Raw genomic sequence first — 19,122 nt, forward strand, 5'->3', positions numbered from 1 at the left:
GGACACGCTAGTCGTGCTCTACACGATTTCTGCTGCAAGGCAGACGGGTTCATGCAGCCTACATCGTGACACATCAGTCCTACGGAAATCATCTTAGAAATCTTTGGCGGGATATAGAAACAGGGCATGGCTGACTGATCATGGCAACGGATGGAGTTCCTCTAGAATTGTTCATGCTCACAATCGGACACCTGACACTGCCGCGGGAAAACAGTCCACTCTATCACGGAGGCAACGCAGTTGTAATGTCTGTCCAGCGTCAGTCGGTTACGCGAAGCGTCCATCTTTTTTTTCAGTGCCGCCTTTTTCTGGGTTTGGAAAGCATGCACGGTAGTTTGTACTGGGCACGGAAATGTGATGAAGCGAAACGGAGGGCGGCCGAAGCTGTCAAGTAGCGTTGTTTTTTAAGGATATGATGGTACTCACCTGAAGAATGGTGCTGTCAGATACTGTAGACTGTTCAATATGGTTTATGCTAATTGACGCGCCCACCCGTGCTTTGTTGTCCCAGTCCAACAGGGAGTATCGTACTGCTTCGGGAACACAACGCTAGTGTCTCCTTTTCTGAATTGCAGGCAACACGGAGTCATGCAAGAACACTGGGAAATGATGCACTATCGGGATCCCTCTGCAGTTCTTCCAACACGGAGGCAGCTAGTATCTTAAAGAGCTACTAGAGATAATCCGCGCTTCCGAAAGCTACTGTCTATTGTTTATGCCTTCATTCATGTGCCGAGGCACGTGTCAAATCCTTCGAAAACGGCTGGTGACGAGGAAACTAAAAGACAAGGAACCCTGTACTGCTTCTCTGATACCTCAGACACGTGCTGCTGGCTCCAGGCGGCGACACGATGCATATTAGTGATACCGTGATCCTGCCATTAGAGATTTACCACGCCCCAGTAACCGACTGGCCTGGAGGACGCTACACACATAGTTGTAGTTCTCTGATAACCTGATGTAATGAAGTTCTTTCCATCTCAAGCACAGGAGAGCCACGCACGTAGCACCTCCACTTTGTTCTGACTCATCTAGTAGTTCAGGGAGCGACAGCTGCCGGAACTTGAGAAAGATGGCTGCAAGTCGGTGTATTAGTTCTGTCTAACTTAACATCTGGTTCGCTAGGTACCAGCTAGTTCACCACATCGCGTGAGCTGAATAGATGTTCCCCGAAGATGGCTCATGTCGCTCTGTCCAACGCCGTACGGCACTCCACCGAGTATGAGATCTGCCCCGCAGCATCGCTTTAACAGTTGACTGGCTTGACAGGATAGCTCACTTCTATGGGGCTGGGGCTCCGTCTATACTCCGTGACATCACATCGTTGCTTTCCTACAATAACAAGGGACCCAAACATCGTTTTCATCTTCTGACGCAACAAAACCAAGAGGCGCCTCTTACGTTCGAGATGGTAGATGCTTTGTTTCTACGTCGGTGCGGTTTTCCCGCAGCTCAGCAAGGCTCGAGCTGCCCTCAAGGCGCATTACAAGCGGAACGAAAGGCTTTGCCTCCGTATCTCAGATGTTTCACTGAAGTCGAAGGACGCAGCAGACTGCCATGGGAAGAGGGAAAACGCAGCATTCGAGGAAAAGCACCGCCAACAAAAAAAACCGTGAAAAGGTCAGCCTTCCTCGATTGCCATCGGCGAATGCTTCTCCGACGGACTCGCACAGGCATAGTGTGGGGAACACACCTGTGGCGCCATCTCCTGCCTTGCCGCAGGGAAGGCGCAAGGGAGACGGACGCAAACTTAAAGAAAAAGGTGTGCCACAGATCCCTGATCATGTAGGCCACGGAGCTCCTCAAGAGCAGGAGCTGCATGGTCAGGAGGAGGCTGAGACGCTGCAGATATTCTCAGACGGTGACGAGGAAACGCCGCAAATCCTCCCTGACGAAGCACGAGTTTGGACCATCCCCGTGAACACCCCGTTGAGCGGACAGAAGGTAGCTGCGAGGACGAGCAAAGAGGACGTGTCTTCGATTGGGCCCTCCAATGGAGGTCCTACGACACACCGCCTTGCGCCACAACAGAGAGGGCTGTCACCAAATTTACCTCTTGCTGGAGACGCTCCAGGAAGTGTACTGTTGGGCTCCAGCGCAGGAGCTATCCCGGATGCAGAAAAGCCACGGCTCGATAGTGCTCCATTACGCCTTGCTGCACAAAAGCAACCCCTGCAACAATGTCACCTGCGTGGCCGACTAGATGACCTAGCAGACATTGACGAGGACAATCTTCAGGAATGCATGGATGGTGCGTACTGCACAGAAGAGGCGGCTCCTCCAGCATCATCTGATAAAGACAACGATTAATTTATCATTTAGGCGTAGACCAATCCAAGTTCATGTTGATGGCAGCGGCTTCATGCCCTGTTGCCCCCGCTGTACCTCTCGTGACAATTTCGACTATAGACACTCCTCTTCGAAAGCGGAACCAGGTGGGGCTGAAGAAGTTTTCATACGCATGCGTAATTCCTTTTTATTCCTCAAACACGTTGTTGGTCTTTCTTTTTTCAGGGAAAGCGGCTCCTGTGGCCAAAGGGTGCGTGGTGTGCGTGAGAGTGCGTCCAGAATCAATCCAAGAAATTAGCAGCGGGGGAACCATTTGCGTTTCAACAAAGCAAACCGGCGATGGATCCGCAACACTCCTCCTGACCGGATTGAGAGACCACCAGTACAGCTTTCGATATGACTTTGTCTTTGATCAGGATGCCACCCAAGAAAACGTGTACTGCAGCACGTGTTTGCCCCTTGTTGATAAGTTGTTGGCAGGGTATTCCGCTTCTGTCATTGCTTACGGGCAGACAGGGGCAGGGAAAAGCTACACTATGATTGGTGACTGCTCTTCAGAGGACTTTCATAGCAATCTGACAGACCCAACAACTCGCGGAGTCATTCCTCGTATTCTCGAGGCGCTTGTGCGGAGAACCGAGACGCTGTCACAGCAAAACAGCGATACCGCATTTTCTATCCGGGGATCCCTCATAGAAATTTACAACGAAACCGTGAGGGATCTCCTCGCTCCTGGAAGAGACAATCTCGTGATTCGAGAGTCTACTCCAGCAACTGTAATAACCGATGCAACGGAGGTGCCAATTTCTTGTCCTGCACAAGCGCTGGAAGTGATCAAGGCAGGCTTCGCTAACCGGGCACTCGGAACAACGCTGTCAAATGACAAGTCTTCGAGAAGTCACGCAGTTCTGCAGATTACTATTCAGAGAGATAGCATCTTGGATTGCACGACGAAGTCCTCCCAACTATTTTTGGTTGATCTGGCAGGTAGTGAGCGGGTTTCCAAGGCTGACACTGCTGGGGACAGACTAAGAGAGACGCAGAACATCAATCGTTCCCTGCTAGCGCTGGGAAATGTTATAAGCGCTGTACCACCAACAGGAGGGTCTAGGAAACACATACCATACAGGGAGTCGAAGTTAACACGCTTGCTGCAACATTCTCTTGGAGGAAACGCGTTTACCGTCGTTCTGCTGTGCTGCTCGCCCCATTCCTTCAATGTACGGGAGACTCTAAGCACGCTGCGCTTCGGCGATCGGGCAGCACATATTCATAACAAACCGCAAGCTACGGAAACGCTGAGCCCGATGCTACTTCAAAAACGTTTAGTGGAATCCCAAACTCAACTGCGCTTTAGTCAGGCCCGTCTTCGAGCATGTGTGACTCAAAGTGCTCGCCGGATTGAAGCAATAAAGATGCTTCAGAAATATATCCCAGAAGGCGTCCAACTGTCAGACGAAGACACGGCTCTTCTCAGAAAGGCGATCGAAGACTGCACTGTTCTTAACTCATTCGTGGACTCGGCGGCATCTGCTGCCTCCCCGAAAAAGCTTGTCTCAGCTCCCAAGAGCAAACCAAGGGTGCCACTAACACTAGGGGCATCCTCCTCTCCCTCACGGCAGGCCGCCGCGCATCCCGACGTTGCATATAGTCGGCCCAAGGAATTCGTGAACGCAGGGGGGCACATGCCACGCTCGGACAACGTCAGCTCACTCACACAAGGCTCTGAACTGCGCCTGACAAGTTCACCACCGCACGGGGCATTCGAGATTGCTCCATCTCATCAAGCTGGTCAGTACCTTGTGACATCACGGAACTCGGCACATCCAAAAGAGAAGTACTTGCTCAAGACACAAAAACAGCGGCATCCACAGTCACCGGTAACGGGCGTCGGCAATTTTCGGCAGCAAGTTCCAGAAGCTGTACCCCAGCTTCCACCTAAGCAGAGACCAGCGGAATTCTGTGCAGTTGTTGCTGGCCAAAACTCAGACGATAAAATGATAAACCAGGACCCAGCCGACGCACCACAAAAAACGCCAAACGCAGACTGCAATCAGAACACAGACGCAGGTATGTTCGACCGCGCCCTTCTTGTCGGCTGCCCATTAGCCACCTATCGTGCCCTCTATCCGACATCAGGACAATTTCTCGAAACTCCACTAGTTTGACTTACGCTCTCCGGACGTGATCCCTTTTTCGTTTTTCGACTCAGAGAACGAGAACAAAGACAACAGTACTTCTCCACCAAGGCCTCTACAAGAAAAGCAGCCCTCCCGGCTCTCGCGTTTTTTTTCTCTCTCCAAAGGGAGGTCGACGAAGACCAAGGAAGATGGCAAATAGGAGCAGTCAACTCGAACATAAAAAAGACAAGACTGCAATATTCAGTGAAATTTCCAGCTTCTTTCTTCCTCCACTGTCGTCGTTGGTGTCATCATGACTGGCAGCATTGATTGCACGGCTGTCCTAAGAAACTTGGTAAATGCTATCCAAATCAGCAAGTGCGTACAACTGTGGCCGCGTATCGGATAAATGACAACTGGTCGGTGTGTTTGCTCGCCGTATCAAAACTGAAGGGCAGTCACGTTCGTTACTCGTGACATGGATACACCTGGCAGCACTGTGGCACCCCCAACAACGCGTGCTTGCATTGGCTGAATGCGGGCAGTTTGGCTGTTCAAACCCGGTGTTGGAATTCTTCCTTTCCTACGAGAGAAAAAGCACCGGATCTTCCAACGTGTTCAGGTTTCGACTCTTGTCGCACAGCGTTCTTCACGGGGAAAACAGCGTTTGGTCCACGCACCCGTCATCCTTTTTTCGTTATGACGAAACAAATGTACACTTGTTTCACTATTTGTTATGGCTGACGGAGAAGAAAGTTCTTAGGAAACCACTGCGCTTCACATGGTTTGACTGTAATGCTGGGGCCCGCACACGAAGTGTACCGAACAGGACTTGGGGGGTTAACATGGCACTCATTCGAAAAATGGAACCCAGTTTCAACCTATGCTCGCAGATAAACAAGCCTGTGTACAAAGATATATCCTTGCCAAAGAGCGTTAGTTCTGGTTAGTCTAGGAAGACTCCACCCGCGACCAACCACTGCGGATCGAAAGTATAGCCGCCGAACAACACTCACTGACACAATATTTATTCACGGTGACACTTAGTGAGAAGGCTACTTTCGGACAGTGTCTAGAAAACAAAAAAAGTATTGAAGGAATTCTGCAGGGACCCTCACTGCAGTGGCTTTGTCTTGGATGCCTCCCTGTAAACACCCAATTACAAGCAGTTTTCGATGTGGTTGACCGGAGGCATGGACTCGTGCTAGAATCGATCGGGAAAAAGTGCAGAATGACACTGTCTGTTGATTTGACGCTACTCTAACCGACAGTCAAGACGCTGATGCAGTACTCGAGTTTCGTAATAGTTACTAGAATGCAAAAAATCACCTGAGTTTCACCTCCCTTCTACTCTACGTGAAGCTCTTCATTCTCTCTTCGTGTCCTGATTGCCGCCTGGAGTTGTCGTAGATGACGACGACAAAGTAGTCTTCCACACGTTAATAAGGCTGTCTTTCATCCACTCTAGTCCCTTTGACAGCCTGTTAAAGTCGAATCCTCGTCGCAGAGCCTCGTAATATTCACGCCGCAACTCCTCCGCACATTCAGCAACTGTTGCCGCCTTCGGAATGGCATTCTTGTGCTTCAAAGGATCTTTCAGAATTGTGTCTGCGATGTGCAGATTCCATCCACCAACTGCTCCCCCTGTTGCTCCGACGAAGAACATTCGGGCGCCTGGGCTCCGGAGACATAGCATTGCCGGTACAGCTGACAGCACTACCGCTCCGACTGTTCGAACACCTGTATTGACAAGCACCTTTAAGTAAATTTTGTTCAGGTTTATACCCGCTTCCTCCGAGACGGACATCTCGTTTGTGGCAGCAACGGAGCTTGCACACGTTGCCACCACGTGGCTATAGTGAACAGGCGCTGCCCAGCGGGTACATCTCTGACCCCAGCGACTATCGAAGCACAGCTGCATCATCCTATTCAAATATATTGATAGATATTTTGTGATTCGGAAGAGTTATTAGGGGTGATACAACGAATCCAAACACATGTCAGATGACAAGACAGAATCCTAGAGATGTATGCATGAGTGTCATCACAACTTCAGGCGCCCAGCGCACCCTTCACGAGCGTCTCTTGGGTTCACAACGCGTTATTTGCATACTTCGGTCTGTATGCATCTCGTCTGAGTTCAAAAAACAACACGTTCATGGTGATTTAGAAGCAATTCAAACTAAGGCGCCGCCGTGCTACAACCTAGCGCGCTGATGGCACAGAACTGTGCATGCACGCTACCAGCAACGCATCCGACACGATGGGGTGACTGTGTTGCACGCGACGTGATTTTCGCTCATAAATGAAGGTTCGTGTTCCGCATCTTGGTGCGACCTCTGTCAAAGCTAGCCTAAAAGTGACAATGCCAGGTGAAGCTGCTTCGATTTGAAGAAGTGGGGAAGGCAAATGATGTACAGGCAGGCAGCTGCTCCATTGGGCTACCGACCAGGTTTCATAGCAGCGCCAGCGGGTTTCGGTAGCTCAGGGTTCTCAAAAACACTCGCACGCTTGTGCCCAAGTCTGCTCGATTATTCACCCTGTGACTTCTGCACAAAGGCTTTTGACGTGCTGAAGAATACGCCTATTGTGCCTAAGCTTGACAACACTGCCCGCATCACTCCTCCGATGCATATCGTTTTGTGAGGACGGTAGTGAGAAGGAAGTAAACAGCTACAACAGAGAGGGCGTACACTGCGAACAGCAATATCAGAATCCGGCCAATCACCCCTATTCCTGAAGATTCGTGTTTCCCCAGTGTTTTCTGAGTCGCCATCATAGATAGCGATATTCACCTGGTCTGGCCACGGGCAGGTGCGATGTTACAAGGCCGACTCCAGATTTGAGAGCTGCAGCAACTGATCCAGTCACGAGGTATGTTGAATGGATGTGGTGGCGAAGCTGGAGTTTGAACTCGTCGCTGGAGACACGCTTGTCGACGGCTTCTGCAAGGAAACATCTCTGCGCCCAACTGCCACACTAGCCCGTCGAGACGTACCGCGCGTTGCTAGAGATGATGTGCCGAGATTTTTCACGTAAAAAAGGAGTATTCCATCATGGCATCCCCTGTTGCCAACTCCCCACTGCCTGAAAAGGGGCGTTGCTCTTTTTCGTGCTCGGGTTGCTGAACTGAACTGCACACTGGCCTCAGGAGTGTTTGCGCAAAGTGGTCAGTCGCCTCTTGTGGCGTTTGGTTCTCTGGCACGACAATGTCCATGGCCACTGCCACTGCTGCCTACAACATGACACAAGTGTGACCCTGACACATCCTTGTCACTGGAGACGTCTAACTTGGTAAAATTGAGGTTTCTTGGGACCACAAGAGTGTTCTGTGATGTCGCGAAGTCTCATGAGTTCCGCCTCAAGGTCAGCTTGCTCGTTGGGGTTGAGCAACTTGTCAGGATCGCAGACCCATGCGTGGGATACGCTGCAGTCTTTGGATAATTTAGTGCTCCAGTGTGTGGAGACAGTGGTGAACTAACTTTTCGAAGGAAACACACTTCCCTGGATCCGTGAACGGGTTTGGAAATGACACTACTGTGTGCATGAAGCCGGTTGGTGGCAGACGCCTGGAATAGATGGAAAACAGAGATCATTCCCAATATGACATGGGGAGAAAAGCTATCAATACTGACGCGTGAGCGGGCTTGCGCAGTTTCGGAGGCCTCCCTTTAGCCGGCCACCACACAGTATCATTATCCTCAGTCCTACGCTCAGGGATAACTGCCGTCTTCTGAAAATGGAATGGAGCACCCGTTTGTTTAAAACCGTTTGTTACCGAGGACGCTGAGCTATTATCATGGACTTGCCCTACGGCCGCAACCAGAAGAAGAAGTTTCCACATTTCGAAGAGATAGACGGTTTATTTTGCATCTGAACCAGGGTACCTGTCAACAACTATCGTAGCCTGCGAGCCACCAACCGACTGATTCCGGTGTACAGACACACCATCAATTAACGTGAGGCAGTTTCCGTTCGGATACTGCGATTACGCTCGAAATATCTACCTGCCTTCCCCTCGCTTCCGGAGCAAGGCAAGTAAAAACTCCATGGTGAAAAATCGGTTCGCCCAGCCCCAGCGAATCACTCGGCTGTGTCAAGAGACCCCGAGAGTTTTCCGAAACAAATCACTGACGATAAAAGTTGATTAAGAGACGCTGCAAGGGCACCATATTGTGCCGTGTTGTGGTAAGCTATCTCTACCATAACTCAGGTGCATTGTTGTCGCAAATGGTTTGCACAGCTATAGCCGCTCCTATCCGTATCACTTTCGGTGGCACCTGACAAGTCTTGCATGACGCTTGCGGTGACACAAACACGTTAACAATTTGGTGCTGGAGACTATTCAATTTGAAATCAGAGCAAAGCGTAGTTCTCTCGACGCTTACTGGCGTGTCGTACGGCGTGCGGGGGTGCTTACGGAGCAGTCACGCGTTTATCCATCGCTTGCCTCAGCCACGTCATCTTTGAACCAGTGCTGGGTGAACTCTAGCATCGTTGCACGCATCAGCAAAATACCCACGACACTGCTCGTGACATACGTTCTCTGGTAATCTGCTGACAGAAGATTCCGCTTTCCATTAACTAATTGTAGTACGTCGGAACGATGGTAAATAATCTGAATCTATACAAGAGGCAGTGTGTTCTGAGACAAAAACACCTGCACGCGCAGCGAATAGGGACAATATATTTGGTGTCCTTGGTCGACGTCCCTTCACGAGAGTTCGTCGAGGGTACCGTCGCACCGACAGACACCTGAAAAGTGTACACATGACCGATATTACTCAGGCATACAGTCACACCTGAGGTCCGTGCTTGTGCCGACATCGATGACCAAAACATTACCCTCAACTCCGAAGAGCTCAGTGTGTACAAAAGATGTCATTGTGATTCGTGCACCTGTTGTTCAACTTCAACTCGTGCTGGACCGCCCTCAGGTTCGGAAGGTGTCCAAATTTCTGAAATGGTGCCAACCCATCAAGCAGACTACACCCGGACCTAAGTTGGAGTTGAACGCTGTCGCAGTGCTTTGACATGAATATAGAGAATCACCTTCTGACCCCAATTGTACTCCAGATTATGAGATACATTTCGTCGCAGCTGGAACAGCAAGCGATTGCGAACGCCACACACCATTTTCGCCACTTTATCATCCTTCACTAGAAGTTCCTGAAAACAGCAAAGCTCAGCAAACGTTGAACAATAAATTTAGCAACCGGCAGAACAAGTCAAGGAGAGCCTGCCTGAACGAAGGGCAATTGAAAGTGCCTCACTTGTTCGATGATAAGCGACCCATCGAAACGTGGTGTCCATCCGATAGTCTGCTGCTCGATTCGGTAAGGAACATCTTTATTGAACCAGCAAAAGAGATACGTCCTGAAGACAAGACACAAGAGGAACTGCATGAATTAATTTGCTGACCACAGGTGGATTGTAGACTCAATGGCGCCTTATAGCCTGCCCAAAGGCCAAGCTGTCTTTCACATCATTTTCTGTGATCGTCTCAGTGTGATTCAGCTCTCACACACTGACTTGCAGACAGGCCGACAGCTTCTAGCGCTTAAAATATCTGCCCCACTTACTTTATAAGCTCCGCCACCTGCTGCACCTTCGGCAGAGTTGTTTTCTACACGACAAATAATGAGCACAACAGCAAGCAAGCGTTGACTGGGTGAAGATATTAGGGGAAACAAATCTGCTGTAACAGGCAGCAGTCACACTCACGACAGTGCCTATCTCTCTGCAAACGAACATCCGCTGAGAAGAACTACGCATAAAGGTGGGCACTACTGACACACTGGAGTACACGTACCATTTCCGGTGGATACGCCCATACGCTCCGCTTTGCCCGTGAAACAAGATGATCCAACAGAGGCTGCAGTCCGCGGGAGTTTTTCGCCGACAGGTGGAAAATTTTCTCGAAGTGTCCATGGGCCCTGCAGTGCAATGTATCAAGAAACGCTCTTTGATGACTGCTTCCGTAACAGCAACATGGCCGCAGATTCCTCTCATCGGAACGGGCTTCCCCACAGGGAACAAGCGGAATTTATTACTACCATTCACACGAACTCAAACTTCCACTCAGCAAATGGACCTATGCAAGCATGACTCGGGAATGCTTGGTGCTCACAACGTACTGGAATTCTTTCGCCCGTGCATACACCCATTTGGGGTGCGAGGCCAAATCGACCTGAAGAATCAACAACACAGATGACATCACTGGACGAAGCAAATACACTTGCCCTCTTTCTTCGGTTTCACTAGGTGGACATCATCGAGGTGACGACCTTGCGTAAAAGTTTGGCTGGGCTTACTGCTGTACCAAAACGATCAAGATTTGGTCGCACGATTTCCTACCTTGTTTATGCACAGAAATACCGGTATGCCCCTCGCGTTCACGTCGATCTGCTTTCCGTCGTCGACCTCGTCCAAGTCTTTTCCTTGTCTGTGGGCAGGTAGACCAACTGCGTCCCCCACTTCTGTTTGAGTAATCGGTGAGGGAGTCGTGGCGAGCGTCGAGTCTGTGTCACAGGAGAACCATAAATATTGCCTCTCAAAGTGTCTTGGAACGGTTGTGCACAACAGAGAGACTCTGAGAACCAATTCTGTCGCTCTGGGCAAAGCACTGTTGTTTCCCACACATTCAAGAAGTGCTTTTTGGTACTGAAATTTGATTCCCCAATGCGATGGTGGCGGGCACCAAACCCAGCGCCCGGATCGATAAATACGTGTCCGGATAATGCGCCACTCAAATCCCGCACGCTAAAGCTGTCGACAACAACAAGAGGAGGACTGAACCACGCCCGCATATATAATGGCGAAGCACCATCAGCGGTTTATCCGTATACTGACACTCCTTAGCCCTGTCTCCCCTTTGCTCTAGCGGGTGTTCGCTGACTTCTAGGACAGAAGGAATGAACTCTTCCCAGACGTGTATATTCACAAAGTGTAAAGCACACCACAGAATCTCACCGAATGCACGACGAATAAGTGAAGGCTTCGGTGCAATAGTCGTGACGATGTTGAACACTTCCTGCGTAGGCCGTTTGACCGCGTCGATGACTAACAAAGCAACATCTGCGTCCTCCTGGAAGCCAAAATAAAAAGTATTGCCTTCTGTTTTGCTTGCTTGGCCTTATTGCATAAATTGAAGGGAAATTATCTAAAGTTTACAACCCTCTAACTGCAATGACGAAAAGGCACCTGTAGCAGAACCCATGCTGAAAACGCGGCAGTTCAGTTCTTTCCAGGAAAATCCGGTTGATGATGCTCACAACAACAGACGACTTACAAAGCCTCTCCACGCGGTGCTGACCAGCTCGCGACAAAACTTTTTATTGCGATGCGATTCGACGATGCCTGCAGATACAGTGAAATAGAAACTCGATACGTACCCTACCTGCCTCCCGGAGCTATCGTCAACGTTCCGCATTACCCACAAGCACGTGGAATGTGCTCACCCCCCTTCGGAGACGAAAACCTCGTGGACTTACTGAAGAGAGCATTTTTCTGCTAATTTATCGGATTCTCGTGAGTATGACAAATACAGGAAGTGAACAATTTCCTTCCCACGGCAAGAATACGTCCTATTCTTAAATAAAATAAATTGTGGTCGCGTATATTCACCTGTTTGCAAATTGCTTCACCTCTCGAATTCACACAGTGGCTCTCCACGGTAGCCAGTGCACGTAAAAAGCTGACTATTACACATTAGCATATATATCGTCAGAGCCTGCGCCTCTGCGGTGACTGATTGCACACTGTAGGACGGCGGTGTCCACACATACCTGCAAAGAGAAGAGCTGCGTCATAATTTCTACACCGCTGCTTTTGTGTGAGGTAACTTCATTGTGGAAAGAGTTCGTACCTGGCACATCGAGAAAGACCAGCTGGGTATCGTCTTGCGTTATAATACCTCGAATCTCGCTCCTGAGAAGAGACAGTAGTATCTTTCCACTTCCTACATGAACTGTGGAGCGTATGCCATTTATAGGCAGTGGGATGACCTGGTAGCCACGCGTGTGACCTAGCTTTCTTGCCGTTCAGGTACGCATATACACCGCTTCATTCGAAAGAGGGGCCACGCCTAACTCGCGAGAGGCATGCGGGGAGTGTGTGAGACGCATTATTGCATATAAGTCCCGAAATAAACATCTGAGGCCGTGCAGTTCTTTGTGATACACAAACGACTGTCGGTGACAGCGCCTCATCCGGGCGCAAGGTAACGTCACGTGGTGACAGCGCTTGCCCCCTCGATTTCTTCCCCGTAAGCATGGCCACATCAAAAATGTAACATCAAAGACGAAACTGTGTGAGCAACGGTGCAATACAACTGACACAACGAATCGCACGCTTGTCACAGCTTAGTGCGTTGAGGGGCCGTCCGAAGCATCGCGCGTATTAACACCTGCCATATGGAAAGCATGAGCTCACCGAATGAAGAGGAAAAACAGGTGGGTGGGCATGGAGCGCGCGTAAGCCCCAACGACTGTCATACCAATTATGCTAAAGCCCCTGAAAAAAACGATTTTCACCGTACCGCGTTGTGTTCACCTTCGGTGATACCGCACTGAGCTTCTGGCCGAGAAGCGCATTGAGTAAAGAGCTCTTCCCTGAAATGACACAATCGGTATCAGTTAGCAGGCGTTCTCACACTCCCGGGCCTCTGTAACACTACATACCTTCACCTGACATGATCTGGACTCCATTCAGTGACTCGGTATAGTTAGCGCCAATGTGGTAAGCATAGACTCCGGCTGACCATCATTCCGCTGTTGGGCGTGTCACTTCATGGTCACAAACACACTCCACGATCATCACACACACTGGTGCTATCGATTCGCAAACTCCACTTCGACCATCACGGAAACAAATGCCCCGTTTCATTTTTCTGAAATGCAGCCATGTTCACGCCCGGGGAAAGCTGCCGCGACGTGGAGCCATTTTATAATTCACCAAATAGACGTAGTTCCATGCAAAACCGGTGATTTGTCTGTTTCGATGTCATCAACACGCCAATGAAGTATGAATCACGGTGAAACTTATTTGACCAACATAATTTCACCCAAATTTCTGCTTCAACGATCACGTCTGCGATGACGGCGGACATCGTCCAGGGATGCAACCGGGATCGACTCCTGGAGCTTCAGGCGCGCGACGATGTGAGTAGCAAGTGAAATGCCACAACGGACAGAGAACTGCGTAGAAAAAACTCTACCTGCGTTAGGAGGACCGATGAGCGCTATCCGAAGTGACTTGGCGCATCCACTTTCCGGCTGCGGAGGGGGTTCCCAGCTACTGAACTGTGCCTGATGTTCCGCGCCAGAAAAAAAGTGGTGACTGATAGAGCAGGGTGCCTCTGATTCGGATCGCCGGACGTGTCTATTGTTTTGTAGTACGGAGAAGTTGCAGGTGGGCACGTACCGATCACCACTGCTAACATGATGTCGCAGGCATCGCGCCGGCAGAAACACCGCAGCCATACTTCCCACTGGCAACTGTAGCAGTGGTTGTAACGGAGCACCACGTGCATACACTGATGGATTTTTTTTGATAACGACTCTCTGCGGAAGAAGTCGTGCTTAGTCCTCTGTACATGAACATGGCGTTTATGTGTTCGGCTATTCGCCACCTGAACAAAAGCTTCCGCTATCTTTTGCCAAGGGCACTAGATGGTCACATCCGCGCACTTCGGTATGAAATAATACTTAGTTAATTTTGCTTACAAGCAAAAGCAATCAGCTGTTACAAGAGAAGCACGAGGAGCAACAGTCACAAAAAATGCGATAGAGAAAATCCGCCTATGTCAAACCACAGGGACTACAGGAGAGAAACGAAGAGGAAACGAGGTGTTTGTTTACTCGAAGAAATATGCGTGCACGAACCTCGAGAGGTACTGCTCCTCTTGTTATACTGCCGGGGCCGTGTATGGGATTGAGGCGATGACGGTCGCGACCAGAGGCGGTCTGGAAAGGTTTTTGTTCTGCAGCGTAAAAACGGTAGACAAAAAACGAACAAGCAGGAGACATGGGGACTCAGGAGTCCAAGGCGGCTGTACGATACCACGGGCTCAAAAGCCCAGCACATCCTGGGGTCATTTGACCTGTAAAGCTACTGACTGATACGTGACACTGACACGTCACAGCCGTTTGTCGTCATTGCCATCCCAGACCGCCGATCCCGTTTTCTCAAGTCGGCAAAGCCTCCTCACCTGCATTTCCAAATGAGCTATCGTCTGCATTAGGTGCCTCCACGTCATCGCTCGCGGCAGCGACATCCACACTCTCGGCACCAACTGGTCGGATCTGAAAGACACCACGGAAGCAGACGTGAAAAAGACAGGGAGCATCTTCTGACGATGGGACTGTTGCGTCGATAGATTACCCTGATACTGGCGAATAACGTTTGTCCCTCTTCATGAAGTTTCTTCTGCATCATGCACGAAATACGGAACATTGTCTGGCAGTCATGCAGATGATGAATGGTGCTTTCCTGAAGCATTTGAGCTCACTTTTCTATATCTGCTCATGATGGAAAACGACCGAGGATGTAGTTCGCCAGAATGCTGTCGCTTATCTTCGGCATTTCCCCCTGGCTGAACCGCAAACCTGGTCATCAATGACTGGGGTAATCTTGAATATTCACCCGCTCTTCGCGCAAGACTGGGAGTAGTGCTAGCTGGTTGCCCCCCCACCCGCCGAATGCCTTCGTAGACATCATGGCCCGCGACCTCACAGCAAGGAGGACGGGTTCCACTACGTTTGGAGAAGAACTTTTGAGAGCGGCAAGAGGTTACGCTCAAGACGATGTTTCTGCGACATATGTGGCAGAGCGGGACATTCGTCGCCGAAGACGGCGACGGGTTACTGTCAGACGGCAGCGAACATGTTGCTCCAATTCTGGAAATACTTGTTCCACGTTGTGTGATGCTGCAGTGGAATAAGCTTTGGCTTATTCGCACAGGAAGCTGGTCTATTCTGCTGCAGCGACATGTCAGCAAAGGCTGAGCTCGCTGGATCAACAGCTCCATGAGAACGAACAGGTTCTCCTCATTAGAATTTGAGAACAGACGTGCTCGCTGGAGTTACTGAATCCAAGGTTGTTCGATCGCAAATGAGGAGATGCACGAAGGTATCACAACAAAAAGCGAGGTCAGCACCGGCAACGGAATTCCGACTGTGAAAACCCCCCACAGGTTCCAGACGGCAGCGTTGACTTCTCATACAACGTAGTCGCACCTTTGAAAAACTGGGAGAAAGGAATCGGAGCAAAGAATACAGGCTAGTCCTGTCGGCAAATGCTCACGATCGGGAGGCAAACTGCTCCCTGCGGTCGTATTTGGAGCAGCGTCGTTGAATCGTCCTTGGTAAGCGTCGATGCTACCGGCACAGCACCACTGACGAAGTATCAAGCGTCCCTCAGTGATTAGCTCCGTCACAAATTCCACTGTTGAGAGGATTCATACAGGAAGAACTGTTGAACAGAGTTGCTGTGCAAAAAGTGAGTAGTCGTCGTACACAATGGGGAAGACGAAGAAAGACAAACCACACCGAGGGGACAGGGATTAGAAGGCATCGACACTGCGACTAGTCTGCACAACTACACGACAGTCAGCCCGGTCAATAAAAAGATGAATCGGCATCTCATGAGCATAATCACACAAGAAAACTCATGGTTATTAAGTCTCGAAGGAGCATATGGCGACTCACATGTCTTGAAGTCAGGAAGACCAACTGAGCCTGCATGCACGGGAAATGTGGCATGCTGACGACGTCCGTGAATGACTCCGTTGGGGTTCTCGTAGGCTTTCCGCTTCTTGTGTGGACACTGCAATTGCGTATAGGCAGTTGTTCACCACGGGATCATTTGTAGCTGAACCGTTCCATAGTCTACACTGGGAATTTGTGTGATAGATTTTTAGAACTCCTTGCCTGCTGCGGCCCACTGTCAAATAGCTCGCCCTGTTGAGGAGAACCCACGCCAGCCCGCCACACTGTGACGTCTTGTGCTGGAATGTGTGTGGTGTGATAGACCTTCACTGTCTCGGAAAGACCTCGTTGAGAGTGTGCGTGCGGTTACTTGTCACCGCAAAAAGATGTGCCTCAGTCAAGTAGTGAGAATCACTGCGGCTATGTCTTTCGAGGCAGTTAGGCTTTTATGTTCCCGTAGCCCCGGGATATCGTCGACGGGTTCGAACCAAGGTCGCCTCGATGAGCGACCTACCATTCTCACGTGTAGATGTGGCGACAGTCGCAAGTAAATCGCTTACATTTCTGGTAAAGTTCATCAGTCTTTCCTGGCATTCAGGTCACTATTTGAGGTGATTGCTTCCCGGGTTGCATGCGGCCGTAATTCGGAGGGATCCAGGCTTGGCACACCGGCAGGGGATGACGGCTGCTGGCGCAGCAGAAGACGGTGACCACTGCGGCCGCCGGAGCCCCCGTTTGTGTTTCGCTTATGCAAAGTCGCCATTTCTGGCTAATGCGAAGGCCAAATCAATATATTTTCAGGTGTATTTCCAACACAAACGAAGACGTGATTATAGCACGGTGTGTGCAACAAGTGAAGCCGTATTCACGGTTCTGTGTCGCTTTGCGCCACAAGCTTCGGCAAATCTTAGTACTCACGTTCCGCCACACACAGTTCCTTGCGTCACTGAAACTGTGGCCGACCTCCAATGTGTCTTTGTGTTCATTCCAAAGTAACTAGACACATCTCTACCTTTTTCCTGAGCAGCTTGGGCATGTCCATATCTGTCGGCTTTCCTGAAATCTGCAGCCAGTGTGTGTGTGTGTGGTCCGCGAAACTCCGAGGCTGGTGCCATACAACTCTCGCTCCAGTGCCGCCACACCGAGGAATCCTGTAGGACACGTCGAATGAACAAACGTGTGTATCGTTTCTTTTCACATTCTGCCGGTTTCAAACAGACGAAGTTTCTACTGATGACAAAAACAATGGCGAAGGCGTTGTGCTGTACAGCAACGATGGCAACTGTTGCACTCCTTGCCACCGTTCTTCTAGGGAACTTGCCTGCAGGTTCTTTCTCCTTCGTCATTGGCACAAAGGCTGTGGGAAGCGTCCCACTCGGCTCAGCAGCGTCATCAGGCGGCATGTGCTCCTCAGTATCAGGCGGGCCAGCTAGTGTTTTCTCTTCGAGCGCTCTGAAGGCAGCATCAGCCCTTGGGTCTAGATCTCTCGCCTTCGCAAAAACGAAGACACTCAGTGAAGGAGACCCAGCGCCAGAGTGTGTCTGGAAGGTTCGTGCTGCGGCGCCGGAGGGAGGAATGACGTGGGCAGAACTCGAGTCCACCACAATGTTCAAGAACAAAAGAGTTGTCATTTTCAGCCTTCCCGGAGCGTTTACACCTACCTGCTCATCCCGGCACCTGCCTGATTTCGACAAAGAGTATGATGCTATCCGTGCCCTCGGGATTGACGAGGTTTACTGCCTCTCTGTCAACGACACCTTCGTAATGAACGCCTGGGCTTCCAGCTTGAATGTGAAGCATGTTAAGATGATTCCGGACGGCAACGGCTGTTTCACCTCAAAGATGGGCATGCTAGTGGATAAAACCAACCTCGGGTTCGGCCCGCGATCCTGGAGATACGCCATGGTGGTCCGTAACGGCACCATTGAGAAGCTGCTGGTGGAACCGGAGAAGCGCGATGACGCGGAAGACGATCCCTTCGTTGCGTCGGACGTTGCAAGCGTGCTTAAGTATCTGCGTGATTCTGCTGATGTAAAGGGCGCATGAAAACGGTGAGAATGCCTCCTTGTAGCAGCTGAACTCTTGCTTCCTACTCTGTGACCTACTGCTTGTTTTGAAAGTCGCCATGTGGAGACTTGCTAGGATAACCGGTGTCGCCAGACCTTGGTTCGTTGTGGGCTCCACTCAGCGTCTCCAACCAATCGTTTTTGAAACACGTGGACCCTCTGAATTCTGAGGTAACCTATGTAGCAGGCATCTGATGAGTCGCACTCACTGTCCATCTGTGAAAGATCTTTTGTGGCGCTGACACAATCTAGCGCATGAGTCGTCTTCCCTGTTTGCTACGCAGCTAATCACTAGATCTTTTAACTCGAGCGCTGGGTTGGGTGTCAAGTACGCAAGCAATTCCCGACATAAAACGAAAAAACTGCAAATGCGTTTTAATGCTGAAAGTACCCTAACGGAGCGCAACAGGGTACCCTGGTTTAATGTCACAGGCGCTTTAGCAGGTTGTGTAGGCCGCAGCTCCAGCGCACCCCGTCCACATGGATCACCCTGAATTCTCCCTGGCGATTGGTCACGCTGTTACGCTCAGTGGGGTGCTCTCCATCAGCAAATACTCTCGTGAATATATTTGTTAACGTTTGAGAAGCGTGTGTGTCACGAAAACAACACTGGCTTAAGCAGCACACACCACTCCCGTCAGCACCTCCCCTATTACCATGAAGCCCCAACCCAACTTCGCCTACTTTAGTGCTGGTCAACGATGCCAGTGCATCTCGCACCGCTCGACGGGCGACAGAGTGTGCACGAGTAACCCGCTGAAAGTTAGACGGAACTTGTGCCTCAGCCGAATCAATGAATCTGATACGATGCCTTCTCGGTACTAAGAAGTTCTTTCTAGGGCAGGAATTGAGGTGCAAGAGTGACAGCAGAAAGCGCGTTGCTAGCTCTCGTGAACGGCAGCACCGGAGCCTTCGCATTGGGTTTCAAATAAAGCGGTC

At 50.4% G+C, this 19,122-nt stretch overlaps 4 protein-coding genes across 4 annotated transcripts; 2 read left to right on the top strand and 2 right to left on the bottom strand.

Annotated features, from left to right (window-relative positions):
- Nucleotides 1–2,342: 2,342 nt before the first annotated feature.
- TGME49_286660 (kinesin, putative) lies at nucleotides 2,343–4,457 on the top strand (the record flags this gene model as incomplete). Its single annotated transcript, XM_002369251.1, has 1 exon — nucleotides 2,343–4,457. One exon carries the CDS (start codon nucleotides 2,343–2,345, stop codon nucleotides 4,455–4,457), a length of 2,115 nt encoding a protein of 704 aa, XP_002369292.1.
- A 543-nt stretch (nucleotides 4,458–5,000) lies between these two features.
- TGME49_286650 (hypothetical protein) lies at nucleotides 5,001–6,620 on the bottom strand. Its single transcript, XM_002369250.2, has one exon. It carries the CDS (start codon nucleotides 6,331–6,333, stop codon nucleotides 5,776–5,778), a length of 558 nt encoding a protein of 185 aa, XP_002369291.1. The 5' UTR covers nucleotides 6,334–6,620; the 3' UTR covers nucleotides 5,001–5,775.
- Nucleotides 6,621–8,854: 2,234 nt separating this feature from the next.
- On the bottom strand, nucleotides 8,855–16,053 carry TGME49_286640 (GTPase). The gene is made up of 14 exons (XM_018781993.1): nucleotides 14,920–16,053; nucleotides 14,620–14,713; nucleotides 14,294–14,391; nucleotides 13,627–13,717; nucleotides 12,949–13,021; nucleotides 12,277–12,338; nucleotides 11,701–11,768; nucleotides 11,382–11,496; nucleotides 10,767–10,930; nucleotides 10,547–10,599; nucleotides 10,222–10,345; nucleotides 9,992–10,035; nucleotides 9,683–9,785; nucleotides 8,855–9,578 (listed from the first exon to the last, which is right to left on the bottom strand). Exons 1-14 carry the CDS (start codon nucleotides 15,436–15,438, stop codon nucleotides 9,408–9,410), a joined length of 1,779 nt encoding a protein of 592 aa, XP_018637773.1. The 5' UTR covers nucleotides 15,439–16,053; the 3' UTR covers nucleotides 8,855–9,407.
- A 329-nt stretch (nucleotides 16,054–16,382) lies between these two features.
- On the top strand, nucleotides 16,383–18,465 carry TGME49_286630 (redoxin domain-containing protein). The gene has a single exon (XM_002369248.2). The coding sequence runs from the start codon at nucleotides 17,285–17,287 to the stop codon at nucleotides 18,161–18,163; it is 879 nt and encodes a 292-aa protein (XP_002369289.1). The 5' UTR covers nucleotides 16,383–17,284; the 3' UTR covers nucleotides 18,164–18,465.
- Nucleotides 18,466–19,122: the final 657 nt, after the last annotated feature.

Source organism: Toxoplasma gondii, chromosome V, assembly GCF_000006565.2.
Source record: "Toxoplasma gondii ME49 chromosome V, whole genome shotgun sequence".
NCBI lineage: Eukaryota > Apicomplexa > Conoidasida > Eucoccidiorida > Sarcocystidae > Toxoplasma > Toxoplasma gondii.